At 33.3% G+C, this 14,453-nt stretch overlaps 1 protein-coding gene across 1 annotated transcript; it reads left to right on the forward strand.

The window, feature by feature from the left end:
• Positions 1-436: 436 nt before the first annotated feature.
• On the forward strand, positions 437-10,751 carry LOC110036187 (alcohol dehydrogenase 3-like). The gene is made up of 10 exons (XM_020740579.1): positions 437-711; positions 975-1,111; positions 1,196-1,242; positions 5,523-5,845; positions 5,943-6,025; positions 6,122-6,197; positions 6,309-6,370; positions 6,513-6,608; positions 6,707-6,871; positions 10,305-10,751. Exons 1-10 carry the CDS (start codon positions 666-668, stop codon positions 10,419-10,421), a joined length of 1,152 nt encoding a protein of 383 aa, XP_020596238.1. The 5' UTR covers positions 437-665; the 3' UTR covers positions 10,422-10,751.
• Positions 10,752-14,453: the final 3,702 nt, after the last annotated feature.

Raw genomic sequence — 14,453 nt, forward strand, 5'->3', positions numbered from 1 at the left:
ATATATATATATATATGCGCCGAGCACTCAGATCATTTGATCGGACATCTACTTGTCAATTGTAAATCCCCTGTGGTCTGGGTTTGATTCCCCCCGAGTGTAGTGTGTGGTACTCGAATTCTTAGAAGCACGAGGGATGGCTGAGGCTCAGTCTCTGACCATTTCTTTTTAATCTATATATATATAAATATATATAAATTTCTCGTGTATGAAAATTTAGATTTATTAAATCTAATTATAGAATATTTATTAAATCTAATTATAAAACGAATTTATGGTATTTATTCAATCGTCCCTCTTCATAGTTTGCGAGATTGGTCCCATCTAACCCAAAAATCTTGTTTAACTTAAAATTAAGTCGCGGCCAAATGCCACAATAACAGGACTTCAGTTACTTATTTCAGGCAAAGACAAAAGAAAGGCCGGATTTTTAAAGCTGTACTTTTGTTTTATGGAATTTATAAAGCAGTATTTTTGTTTTTTGCCCCCTACAACATCTAATTTCCTCTCGCCTGCATTTGCATAAAGCTGTATTTTTGTGTTATGCCCCTTGTAAAATCCAATCTTCCTTAGGTCTACAGTTATTATAAAATCTCATTCCACTCACAATTTTGAAGCACAAAACTTTAGTCTTTCTTACTTTAATTCATCAGTAAGAAGGCAGCATGGAGAAGATTTCAGAAACAGCTGGTCAGGTCATAAGATGCAAAGGTTTGTGAAGATTTTTTATTTCTCAAGGTTTTAGATTTCGATGTCATCGATTGCATCCTCTCCTCTGTTTCTTCAACACATTTCTATGTCATGCTTCGTCAAATTACTTTAGTTGTACGATATATATTTCTTCAACACATTTCTATGTCATGCTTCGTCAAATTATTTTAGTTGTACGATATATATATATATTTTTTTTTGCTGGATCAACTTTTATTTGACATTGTTTTTCTGCAATTTTGTGCTTGTTGATGTGAATCTAGCTGCGGTTGCTTGGGAAGCCGGGAAACCACTGGTGATTGAGGATATAGAGGTGGCGCCTCCAGAAGCAATGGAAGTCCGTGTGAAGATACTTTACACTTCCCTTTGCCACTCGGATGTGTACTTCTGGGAAGCTAAGGTAAATTCAAATTACAGATATGATTATCATTTGTTTTAAATTTTTGATTCACTATGGTTATGTTATTTGTTTTTGACATTGTAGGATCAGTTACCAATTTTTCCTAGGATCTTCGGCCATGAAGCAGGAGGGTATGTTTCATCTTTTTTATGTGGAAATACTTGTCAGGAGGTTAGGAGAGATTTGAAATCATGATCAGTCTCATTTAAAAGTCAAATGTTTATGTTTGATTAACACATTTCTAAACTAATTTTAATTGAGCTATCTGAGTTAATTTTGATTTTGAGTTGATTAGAATCAATTGATTTTGTAGAGCAAATTCTTGAGTTTAAGAAATATGTGTCAGTCTTAGGAGCCATTTGGTAGCTGCAAGATTTGAGCAGGACTTATGCTAAGAGGATGTTTAGTAGCCAGATTTATTATGGATTTGCTCGGATTTAGTCTAAATTCTTCAAAACAATCATTTTAAATAAAATAAGTTCACTGTAATTTTAAATCCTATTTCTACCACCTTCAGTTGTAAATCCTGAATTTATTAAATTAAATTTGGGATTTAATGAACCGAAGCACAAATGGAGGAGAAAAAAGTGGGTTGCCTTCTCTGTTGAGCTCTCATCACCACTTTGTTGCATTAGAGGCTTTGTTTGTATACTGGATAAGTTGGTCATTTTCTATTTTTATTAGAGTATCATAATTCCCTCTTATTTCTATGAGGGATTATGACTGGTTTTTGTGTGTTGAGCTGCAACCCTATTTTATTAGTTATTTCTTACTCCCCATCATCTCCATCAGTTGATAGTGGGATAACCTCTTCCCATGGATGTAGACGGATTTGTGAGGAATCACATAAATTGCATTATGTTTGATTATTTTTTTGTTGTGTGATTTTATTTTCCACATTTTTTGCACAACAATTGGTATTAATTCTGGTACAGTAGGACTTCGGTGAAGTCGTGGACGCACGAGAAATAAATTGGTTCAAGGTTGGTCACAAGATCTGTTGGAGCTATGGATAATAGCATCTTGTCAGGTACTTCAACATCCACATCAGTAGTGAAAAATGCGTCGGTTCATTAGTTGGTTATACATCTCATCAAGATCAATAAAAAGTTTAGAGTAGTTTGATGTGAACTCTCACATTGGAAATTACAAGAGGATATCTATATGTTGCAGCTACCAAAACTTGAAACCTCAAAAAACTTTGTTTGATAACTGAACAAGTTCTTAAATGAGTTGAAGCATTCACCATGATAGTGATATAAAAAGTTTAATCATTTTATGATGGGATAAGAGTACACAATGAGCCAATATGATCTTTGTGTATATTTAAGAAGTTGATCAATGGGGAGTTCATTCTTTTGCTTTTATATATTAATGGCATGTTGATTGCATCCGCCAGTCAAACTGAAGTTAATAGGATGAGGAAACAATTATACAAATATTTCAAGTTGAAAAAGTTGGGTGAAGATCATAAAATTATTGACATAAAGATTCTAAGAGATAAGGTAGGTAGAAAGATTTAGCTCACGTAAGGAACACACATTCAAAAGATGCCGAATGGGTTGATGACTCTAGCAAAGTCGTGAGTCTACTCATTACATCTCACTTTCAGTTGAGTTGAGTCGATGTCCTAAAGATGACTATGAGAGAAAAGATATACGATTAGTTTCTTATGCTAATGTGTGAGAAGTTTGATGTATGTCATGATTGTATTAGACCAGATATTTTACAAGGTATTGGTGTTGTAAGCAGATTCATGCATGATCCAGGACAGACTCATTGATAAGCTGTAAAGAGTATTCAGAGATATCTGAAGTCTACAATTGATGTCGATTTAGTATTTGAGAGGTATTTATCTATTGTTGATTTATGTATAGGCTACACTAATTCAGACTATCTATGCGATATAAATAAGCTTAGGACTACGACTGTCAATTTATTCATATTGACAGGAGATCCAATCAATTGTAGATCAGGTCTTCAGTCCACTGTTTCTTTGTCTATTACAGAGAGTAAGTACATTGCTGTCACATAAGCGATGAAGGAAGTGATATGAAAGCAGTACTAGATGATTCCAAAGTTGATCAAGAGTCTCTCATAGTATTATGTATAGTCGGAGTGTGATATTCTTGACTATAAATTCAATTTACCATGTTCTTACAAAGCACATTGATTTGAAATATCACTTTATTTGGGACTTAATGATGACGATAATATTCTTTTGAAGAAGATAGATATAAAGGAGAATTCAACTGACATGCTCATAAAGGTACTACTACTTCAGAAGTTTACATATTGTAGGAGTTTGAAAAATATTTAGGCTCATGATTGATTTCCTATTCAAACATTTTGAAGAACTACACGAGGTTTGATTCCCTCTAGAGGATGGTATGTACACTATTATCTTGGTGCATTTGTTTTGGTGTTAAAGCTCATTTTATCATCTCTCACTTATCCGGAAGCGAATGATGAGGTGAAGATTGTTTCCTTAGAGGGTTTGTTTTGTAAGAGATAAATTGTATTAGAGGGTTTGTTTCTATAAGAGATAATTGGTAATTTTCTTTTTCTAATAGTATGCCCCAATCCTCTTTTATTTCTATGAGAGATTAGAGATGGTTTTGTATGTGAAGTTGTAACTCTATTTTAGTTGTTTTTTTTTATCCCTGCCTATTGATAGTGGAATAATCTCTCCCCGTACGTATGTGAATTTGCGCCAAATCACATAAATTAAATTGTGTTTGATTGTTTGTTTGTTTTGTGATTTTGTTTTCCGTATTATTTTGTACGATGAATTTGTTTTTTTTTTTTGTTTTCTTTTCATCAACGGTTTTAACCTCTTGTCAAAATATCCTCATTAACGATTCTTATAATTTTAGTAAAAGGGTGTTTTGGGAATATATTTAAGGGGTAAAAATTTGTGATTCTGTTGGTGCTTTCGCCCGGCGAGCTGAGCTTTCAATGTGACTTTGTGTTTGGTGGCAAGGTGAGTTTCAAGTGTGTATTATTTTTTAATTAAAAAATATCAATTTTAATAGATAACATAAGCTGATTAAAAATATATTAACTTAAATCAGTTGATAATATTTATAAATTTAATTTTATTTTACTAATAATTAATAACTAATTCGGATATTATTGCATGCCATATATGATTTAATTAAAATAATTAAGATTGGAAAAAAATAAATCATTATGATAATTAAAGTTGAATAAAATAAACTAGCTGCAAAAATATAATATAAAAACTAATCATAGTAATTAATACTAATATTTACAAACATTAATTTGAACAATTTTTATTAATTTATTATTTTAAATAGCTTAATAATTTACTAATTAATTTTTTATTTGCATGTTAGCTAACATTGAATATACATTAAATAGTCTAATTAAGACTGAAATTTGCAAAATAAATATAATAAGATATCACATTTATATAATAAATGTTAAAATTCTATTTGAGCTACGAGTTGCTTAGATTCTGAAATAAATAGTCAAGCAGTTCCTCATGATTTAATCTATATTATGTCAAATAGGTTATAGAATTTAATTGCCTAAAATTGAATTAATATGATTTATTAAGTCTTACTTGACTTAATCCTTATGGCTAAAATAACTCCCACTTATTTTTTTATTTTTTTCTCGTTTAATCTCTATTTTGCTCTAAATATTTGATTTAATGCTCCTATAATTCAATGAATTTCAATACTTCACGCACATCCTTTTCTTTGCCATCAAGCTCTGATGGCTACCATTTATATAATAAAGAATAATTAAGTGAAAAAGATTAAGTTAAATAAATAAATACTTTTTCTATTTAACTTAATTTAATAAAAAATTAATTTACTAAAAAGATTTAAAGTTATGCAAATTATAATCTAATCATTGCTGTCAAAATACCATGAACAATTATTAATTGAAACTATTAGCATTCAATCATATAAATTAAATAGATAACTTAATCTATGAATTCAAACTAACATTAATGATTAGTATCAGTTCATTAAAAAGAAGTTCATTTAATTAAACTGAGAGTATTTGTATTTATAATTTGGCTAAACAAAAAAATACTGTTTAATTAGCTCACTAAAAAAACGGATGAAGGAATTAACTGAATTATTATCACATGATAATTATAATTTACTTAATCTAATTAACTTGACAAATGATAAGTTAATATAATAAAATATTATGATCATTTAAATCCCCAAATCTTGAACTAAGTAGCCAAATAATTTACCAGGATTTAACAAGTTATAACACCTACCATGTCGATTAACTTTCTATGATATAACCCACCTAGGATTTACTAAATCCAATTTTATAAGATTTATTAAAAACATCATAAATGCTAATTTGATCATATGCAATAAATGTTAACATCCTTTAATTCTATTCTCTATGCTGATAGGATTGTAGAAAGTGTTGGGAAGGGTGTTACAGATCTGGCACCAGGAGATGTAGTGTTGCCAATATTTACAGGTGAGTGCGGGGAGTGCGTTGATTGCAAATCAGAGGAGAGCAACTTATGCAGGCTTTTAAGGGTATTTCCTGACAGGGAAGTTATGATTAGTGATGGAAAGTCCAGGTTCTCAATCAATGGAAAGACAATATACCATTTTCTAGGCTCCACCTTTAGTCAATACACTGTTGTTCCTGCTGGTTGCATTGCTAAGATCAATCCTCTAGCTCCCTTGGAGAAGGTTTTTATTCTTGGTTGTGGCATTTCAACAGGTGAGAAAATTTTTGTTGTTTTTTAATTGCTTGGAACTTTTATCAAAATGCAATTCAATATTGTTACAAAATTTGTTGGCCATTTTATCATGTGAAGGTTTTGGTGCTGTCCTCAATGTTGCAAAACCATTCAAGGGTTCGACGGTGGCCATTTTTGGCTTGGGTACTATCGGCCTTGCCGTGAGCCATTTTCTTCTTAGTTTGAATCTCTTACTTATGTTGCTTTCTACATTATTTTTCTATCATGAAAGATTTAGTTTTCTTATTTATGAGTAGGCGGCCGAAGGTGCTCGATTGTCTAAGGCTTCCAGGATTATTGGCATTGATATAAATCCTAAGAAGTTTGATCAGGGTAAACAATCTATTTTTTGTTGTATAACCAGAGCTCACTATTGTTCATGTTACAGATTGATAGAATATAATAAAAATTTTTATTTTTAAAATCATGTACATCTTCAACCAGCAAAAAAGTTTGGAGTCATGGAGTTCGTTAATCCAAAAGACTATGACAAACCTATTCAAGAGGTTTGTTTAAATATAGATACCGATTAATTACATTTTCTGAATTAGATTCTTATTGCAATTAAATTATTCTTATGGCCAAAATAGATTTAGTTTTTAAAACAATTAAGTTCTAAATGATATTTATGATGTTGAACATCATTAGATACTTGTTGAAATGACCGATGGAGGAGTTGATAGAAGCATTGAGTGCACTGGTAATGTGGATGCCATGGTGGCTGCTTTTGAATGTGTTCGAAGTGTGAGCTTCTTCTTCTATAGTGAATATGTTCATAAATATTTATTGTAGAATGCAAAAGAAAGCAGATTTTTAGTTTCTCCATGATTAAAAACTCGCAGGGCTGGGGTGTTGCTGTCTTGGTTGGTTTACCACCTAAAAATGCAGTGTTAAAGTTAAACCCTGCACATTTCATGATGGATTCAAAGGCTATCAAGGGTACTACATTTGGAGACTACAAACCTCGTTCTGATTTGCCCATACTTGTTGAGAAATGCATGAACAAGGTATTTTTAAAGCTTTGTGGTGTAGGATAATGAAATGAAATAATTACGATTTTCTGTGAAAACTTCTCTGAGCATGACATGATCATTTTAATTTTAATTATGTTTTGATAATTAATCAAATCTACCATTTTATTGGTTAATAATATTAGTTCATGTGATGATGCATTACATTAATAAATTTCATCATAAGCCATTATGTTACAAGCATTCTTTATAATAATGTGTCATGCGAAAATAATGCAAAAACATATAAATTCACACAACAATCAAACACAAGATTTACGTGGTTCGACACATCCCCGGGGAGTGTTTTTCCACTAGCGCAGGATAGAGAGAAAGGAAAAACGGTAAAGGGTTACAATTTAACACTTTCTCACCATACAACCTCTCAAAAGCCCTTAAGTTCTTTTTATAGAGGAGGACTAGGACATACAAGTAAATAAAACTAAAATACAAAAATTACCCCTAATTACAATAAACCCATAAATACAACAATCTCTAACTCATCTCCTACTTCCAGATAAGTGAGAGATGACCAAACGAGCTCCAAGCTTCTTTTTAGTTGCACCAAGATGGTTGCCTACATACTCCCCCCCTCCCGAAGGAATCAAGTCTTGCTAAGTTCTTCAAAATGCCCGCCTGGGCAATTAGTCATAAGCTCAGATGTTCACCAAGTTTCTGCAGTAGGAAAACTTCTGGACTAGTAGTAACTTCATGAGCATGTCAGCTGAATTCATTTTTGTATCTATTTTTTTCAACAAAATATTGTCTTATTTAATGAAGTCTTGAATAAAGTGGTATCTCACATCAATGTGCTTGGTAAGAACTGAATAAAGTGGTATCTCACATCAATGTGCTTGGTAGGAACATGATGAACTGAATTTGTGGCAAAAAATATTACGCTATGACTACCACATACCACAGTCATTGAGTCCTAATCAACTCTCAAGTCATCCAATAGATCCTGCATTCATATGGCTTCCTTCATCGCCTCAGTGACTGCTATGTACTCAGTCTCCATAGTAGACAAAGTAACAATAAACTGAAGAACCGACCGCCAACTGACTAGAATTTTTGTCAATGTGAATAAATAGCCCGTAGTATATCTTTGTCTATCCATATCATTTGCATAGTCTAAGTCCGTGTACCCTACACACAAATCTGCACTAGATGACTGTCTCTTAAACACTAAGCCAATATCAATTGTATTTTTAGATACATCAAAATACTCTTCACAGCCAGCCAATGACTCCTTTCAGGATCACGCATGAACCTGCTCATAACACCAACTGCTTGTGCAATGTCAGGTCTAGTACAAACCATTACATATATTAAATTGCCCATTGAATTAGCATAAGGAACCAATCACATATCTTTTCTCTTTTAATCATCTTTAAGACACTATTTGAACTCAATTGAAAGTGGGATGCAATTGGTAGACTCATCTTCTCGCTCGAGTCATCAACCCCAAATTTCTTCAGCATCTTCCGAACATAAACTCCTTGCTAAAACCAAACTTTTCTAGCCGCCTTGTACTTGAGATTCTCCATGCCAAAATTTTGGGAGCTTCGCTAACTCCATCATTTCAAAATATTTGAATAGTTGATTCTTCATCCTATCAACTTTAATCTGACTAGCAAATGCAATAAACATATCATCAATATATAGAAGCAAGTAAATGAAGTCAAAGCTGACCAACTTCATTAAATATGCACGATGATCATACAGGCTCTTTGTGTACTCAAGTCTCCTCATAAATCGATCAAATTTTTTGTGCCACTACTGTGGTGACTGATTCAACCCATACAAAGACCAGTTCAGTTTATAAACTAAGACTTTTGATGCTCCATATCCAGTGACTGTAACATGTAGATCTCCTCTTGAAATTTCATGTGTTGGAATGCAGTCTTCACATCGAGCTGTTCCAAGATCAAACCGTATTGTGCTACAAACGCTAAGAGAACACAGAGTGAGGGATACTTGACCACTATGAGAACACTCGCTGTAAACAACGCTGGCAACACACACCTAATTTGGTGCTGTAAAAACCGAACCTCGCTCTAATCATTATCATCTACTCCTAAACCTAAAACCACACTCTTTGATGCCAATTGGTATGTGAAAACAATGTAGAAGTGTAGAAATTCACACAACAACAATCAAACACAGAAAAAATTTACGTGGTTCGGCGTTAAGTTGATTCGCCTACATCCGCGGGGAGGGAGTTTCCACTAACACAAGATAAAGAACAAGGAAAAATGGCTTGGGATTACAACTCAATATTTCCTCACCATACAACCTCTCATAAGCCCTCAAGACCCTTTTATAGAGGAGGACTAGGACATACAAATAAATAAGGCCAAATGACAAAAATTACCCTTAATTACAATAAAAGCCATAAATACAATAATGTTCATGCATTTATCCCGAATTAATTAATTTAATGTAATATTCTCACTATATAATTATTACATTAAGAAATATCATTATAACTTTTTTATCGCTGGCCCTTCTCATGACCGTCACGAATTTTAAAACATCTGTGACTATCCCATTTCAGTTGGAAGGTGGTAAAATGTAAACGAATTTCACCAACCTTTCTTGGAAAGAGAATCAAGTTAACTTCCAAGAATTGAATTTTGATAGATAAGCATATGAGGAAAACATATAATGTGCTCATGAATTTTGATAGATAAGCATATGAGGAAAACATATAAAAAAAAAAAAAATTCCAAGCATGTGAGATTTATGATAATGTGCTCGTGTGACTTATTTAAGGTTCACATTTGGGAGGGAACATCATTTTTGAAACTCATGGTTTTAGCTAATAATGAGAAACTATGAGATTTTAGGCTAGCTTGGTGAAACTAGGCAAGGAACAAATAATTAAGCTATTAATCATACAAAAAAAGTATTGCAGACTGAATGCTTGAAGGCAAACTTATATGGGCCAAAGAAGAAAAAGAAGGAACCATGTAACTAATTCAATTTCAAATTTCGAACTATTATCTTCATGTAAACTTTTATGCACTCTAATTCTCTCTCTCTCTCTCTCTTTATGATATAATGTTATAAACACAATAGTACTATCATGTAATAAAAGAGTTGAAGATGAATAAAATTACTGAAGCTGTGTTTATCTCCTAAGGCTAGAGCTTGGATGCTCTCAAGTATTGGTAGAGCTTGATGCCCTTCCCCTTAAGGGTAGCACTCTGGCTTTTCTCTCATTAAAATATTCATTGGAATCATGTCTAATCATTCCCCTCTTTGACAGTTATGATGTTATCTCCCTCCACCCCACCCTCCAAAATTTCTCACTTTGGGATCATAATGTTAGCAAGATAGTCTCTGCTTGATTTACATGCTTAACTAGTTCTAGAAAAGAAAAAAAAAATTCCTCTATTGGTAATTCATTTGTGTTCTAATGTTTCAGGAGCTAGAATTGGAGAAGTTCCTAACTCATGATGTGCAATTCTCTGACATCAGCAAGGCTTTTGAATACTTGCACAAAGGTGAAAGTCTTCGCTGCAGAATCCGTATGGATGCCTAAAGACAAAAGCTGTGATCAACAGCAAATCAATAAACCTTTTTATTTGTAAACATGAGAAAATAAAGTTTTATCATCTTAAAAGGTACTCTGGGTTGCATAGCAGATCAGTGAGTACATGATGATGCGTCAATAAAGAGGGGTTAGAGCAAATAGAGTTACCAGATCGGAAAACTCATTGGGGCAAAACCAAGCCAATGGGGGCATATGCAATGACTTGATTATTAATTTTGATTCTTTTTGAATCTATAATTTGTGGAGCTTGAAAGATCAATGGATTGATTAATATAATGAATTGCCTATTTGTATGATCGGCATTTGTTTATTTGTACACATCGTACTGGTTAAAGTCTTTTTGAAATTGGCTAGCTTAATGAGTTCAGAGAGCGATGCAAGTGACTACACTATTGGGGTAGTTTTAGGACAACGACGCGATAAGATGTTTAGAGCTATATAACATGCCAGTTAGACTCTAATTGAAGCTCAAATTAATTATACCAATACTGAGAAGGAGCTTCAAGCTATAGTATATGCATTTGATAAATTTAGAGCCTATTTGATTGAAACTAAATGTAATGTTCACAGTGATCATTCTGCAATTTGATATCTGATGTTAAAAAAGGATGTCAAACTGAGATTGATTATATGGGTCATGTTAATGCAAGAATTTGATATCAAGGTTGTAGATAGAAAATGTATCGAAAATCAAATAACGGACCATTTAGCGAGACTAGATCAGAGGAGTTCATGTATTTATAAAGAGGAGATCAATGAGAATTTTCTTGATGAGCAACTATTTGTTATTTCTGAGTGGCACATTCCGTTGTATGTTGACATAGTAAATTATATAGTTAGTAATATTATGCCTTATAATTTAGCATACCATTAATGGAATAAACTCATTCATGACGCTAGATATTTCTTTTGAGATGACCCATATTTTTTAAAAAAATGTAAGGATAAAGTGATTAGGAGATGTATACCTATTGAAGAATCCCTTGAAATTATTAAGAAATGTCACAATTCTGAATTTAGGGGACATTTTGGAATATATAGAACTGCCGCTAAGATTTTATATTCTAGATTTTACTGACCTACTTTATTTAGAGATGTGAATGAATATATTAAAAATTATGATAGATGTCGGAGAGTAGATAATATTTCAAAGCGAGATGAAATGCCCCTAAATTTTACTTTGGAGATTAAAATTTTTTATGTTTGGGGTTTGACTTCATGGGGCCATTTGTTTCTTCGTTAGGGAATTTATATATTTTGATAGCTGTGGACTATCTCAAAGTAGATTAAGGCAACGGGTCTACCAAATTGTGATGCTCAAATTATAACACATATTTTAAAGAAGAATATCTTTAGTATATTTAGTATCCCTAAAGTGATCATTAGCGTTGGGGAAGCCACTTTAACAATAAAAAAATTGAGGCATTGGTTGCAAAATATGGTATAAAGCATCCCTAGATGAGTGGTTTAACAGAGGTATATAACAGAGAAATTAAAATAATTTTGGAGAAAACTGTCAATCATAGCAGGAAGGATTGGTCTTTAGGATTAGATGATGCACTGTAGGCATATAAGACTGCTTATAAAATGGCTATAGAGATGTCTCTATATTGGTTCATATTTGGCGAACTGTGTCATTTACTAGTGGAATTAGAACATAAAGTTTATTGAGTATTAAAGATTTTAACTATAATATGAAAGATAGCTGTTGAGAAAAGGTGACAACAGTTAAATGAACTTGATGAGATTATACAAGAATCTTATGAAAATGTAAAAAATTATAAATTGAAATGAAAAAATGGCATGATCAAAAGATTCTTAGAAAATATTTTGAGTATGGACAGGATGTTTTATTATATAATACGCGATTGAAATTGTTTTCTAGAAACTTAAGTCCAAGTGATCAATACCATTTACTATGTTAAAAGTTTATCCTTTTTGTGCAATTAATATTAAAGATCCTAAGAGTGGTAGGGTGTTTAAGGTGAAGGACCAGAGACTTAAACGCTACTTGGGTGGTAAGAAACCCATGATTAACGAGGTCTTAATTTTGGGTTAACCTGAGAAATTATCTGGATTCATCGTACTGAGAACATTAAACTAAGAACTGGGAGGCAATCCAAGTTTGTTATTTGTGTTTGTGTTTCTTGTTGTTGTGTTGAGTGTTTGTATTGATGTGTTTGTAATTATGTTGTGATTGATTTACTTTGATTAGTATTGTGTGATTTAAGGGAGACGAATCCTTAGACTTCTCATTTTGTCTGAACTCTGGCATGTCTTCTGGTAAATTAGAGGAGTGACTGTGTTATTTAAAACTTGCTTTTGAATCGAACATAAGGTTATACAGGAGATATGATGTGTTTAGGTATGAGACGGATCCATCCCAATTCCTTACTTCCTATCTCTGACCCTGTTCTTTTATCACGAGGGCCTGTGTTGTTTAGTGATTAGAGGAGTTGGTGCATGATTTCCATTATCGCACAAATCGAGATGAATAATTTAATTGGCAGGGTAGCACATGAGGATTGGCAAAAACGATTCACTAGTTATCTAGCTAATCATTTGGAGATATTTTTTTCTTACAAAAATATGTTTGAAAACATTTGACTGTCAATAGAGAAAAAGAGGAGCGAGATGTGATGAGAAGAAGGATAAGTGACCTTATTTATCTTTAGGATGTTGTTGGAGTATGTTTTACATGTTGTATGATGATTTGAAGAACTTCCGGGGATGAAATTTGCAATAGAATGACAAGCTGGGTTTTGTTGCAAACTGTCGCCTAGCTGTTGGATGCTCAAGTGAGCACTGCCTCGGCGCTGCTATCGCGGTGCCTCGGAGCTGTCCTTACCTACTCGGTAATTAACCCTAAAGTGGCCCGACTAACCCCATTTTCATAATTTTTCTTCCCTTCTTCTTTTTCGGTGACCGAGAGACGACACCTAGGGTTTCCATTTTCTTTCCAATCTCTCATGATCCAAAAGTTTTTTTGTGCTGGAAATTGCTCCTAAGAGGAAAATTTCACTCTCTAAACTCTTTCCTTCGATTTTCATCCGGGATTTTTGAGTTTTTGGGTGGAGAAAGTTTGGATTGGTGATTTTTTGGGGAAAACCCTGATTTAGCTCTTGATTTGCATTTTGTTCGGGGTTATGGCCCAAGCTTGGCATGACAGCTGCGCAGGCTTAGCGTGACCACGCCCCAGGCTTGGTGTGATCGCACCTGACCAAAAAGAGGCAAGTGTGTTGCTTCTAGGGTTCAAAAACACTATGATTTTTCTGGAAGCTCCATATGATTCTGGAAGTTGCATGTGACTCAAAAATGAGGTCAACAGAGTATGATGAGGGATGACTCGTTGATAGAAGAGTGCGAGGTAAACTTATCTGACCAAATGCAGACATCTAAGCCAAATCCAGCAATGCCAAAACAGACCGAGGCACGGAGAGGATAAAAAATAGAACCAATTTATCAAAGTCTAAATCATTCAGTTATAAATGAGATAAAGAGACATTTGAGCAAATCATCACAAAGAAACCAACCTGAGAGAAGACCATGTCTCTCCGCGTATTCAATCATATTAAGGATGTCGAGAAGTCCCTCATATATTATCGAGGGTCGAGAACCAGACTAGATCAACCGACCAACAAAACTGACAAAGCCTAGCCGACTGAACCGGTCCTGCTGACCCGAAGCCAATCAAGCTCAACAAACCGGGCTAGAGAACAACAAAGCAATAGACTCATAAATGTAAAATACCAAGAATATCCTATACAACCTTCTTTAAAACATGGGCGAAACTATAACATTATCATATTGTATCTCTTCTCTTATAATAGGAAGATCATTTCATGAATAAGACATGATATATATTATTGTTCATTATGATTCACTCATTACTGTTCACTCATCTTTCTTTCTCTTTCTCTCTCTCCTTATGCATTATTATGTGGTGTGATTCACAAACAAATTAGGATTCAACAAATATGATTTCAAAACATACAGGTATATATATATATATATATATAT

The sequence above is a fragment of the Phalaenopsis equestris genome, unplaced genomic scaffold, assembly GCF_001263595.1.
Source record: "Phalaenopsis equestris unplaced genomic scaffold, ASM126359v1 Scaffold000002, whole genome shotgun sequence".
NCBI lineage: Eukaryota > Viridiplantae > Streptophyta > Magnoliopsida > Asparagales > Orchidaceae > Phalaenopsis > Phalaenopsis equestris.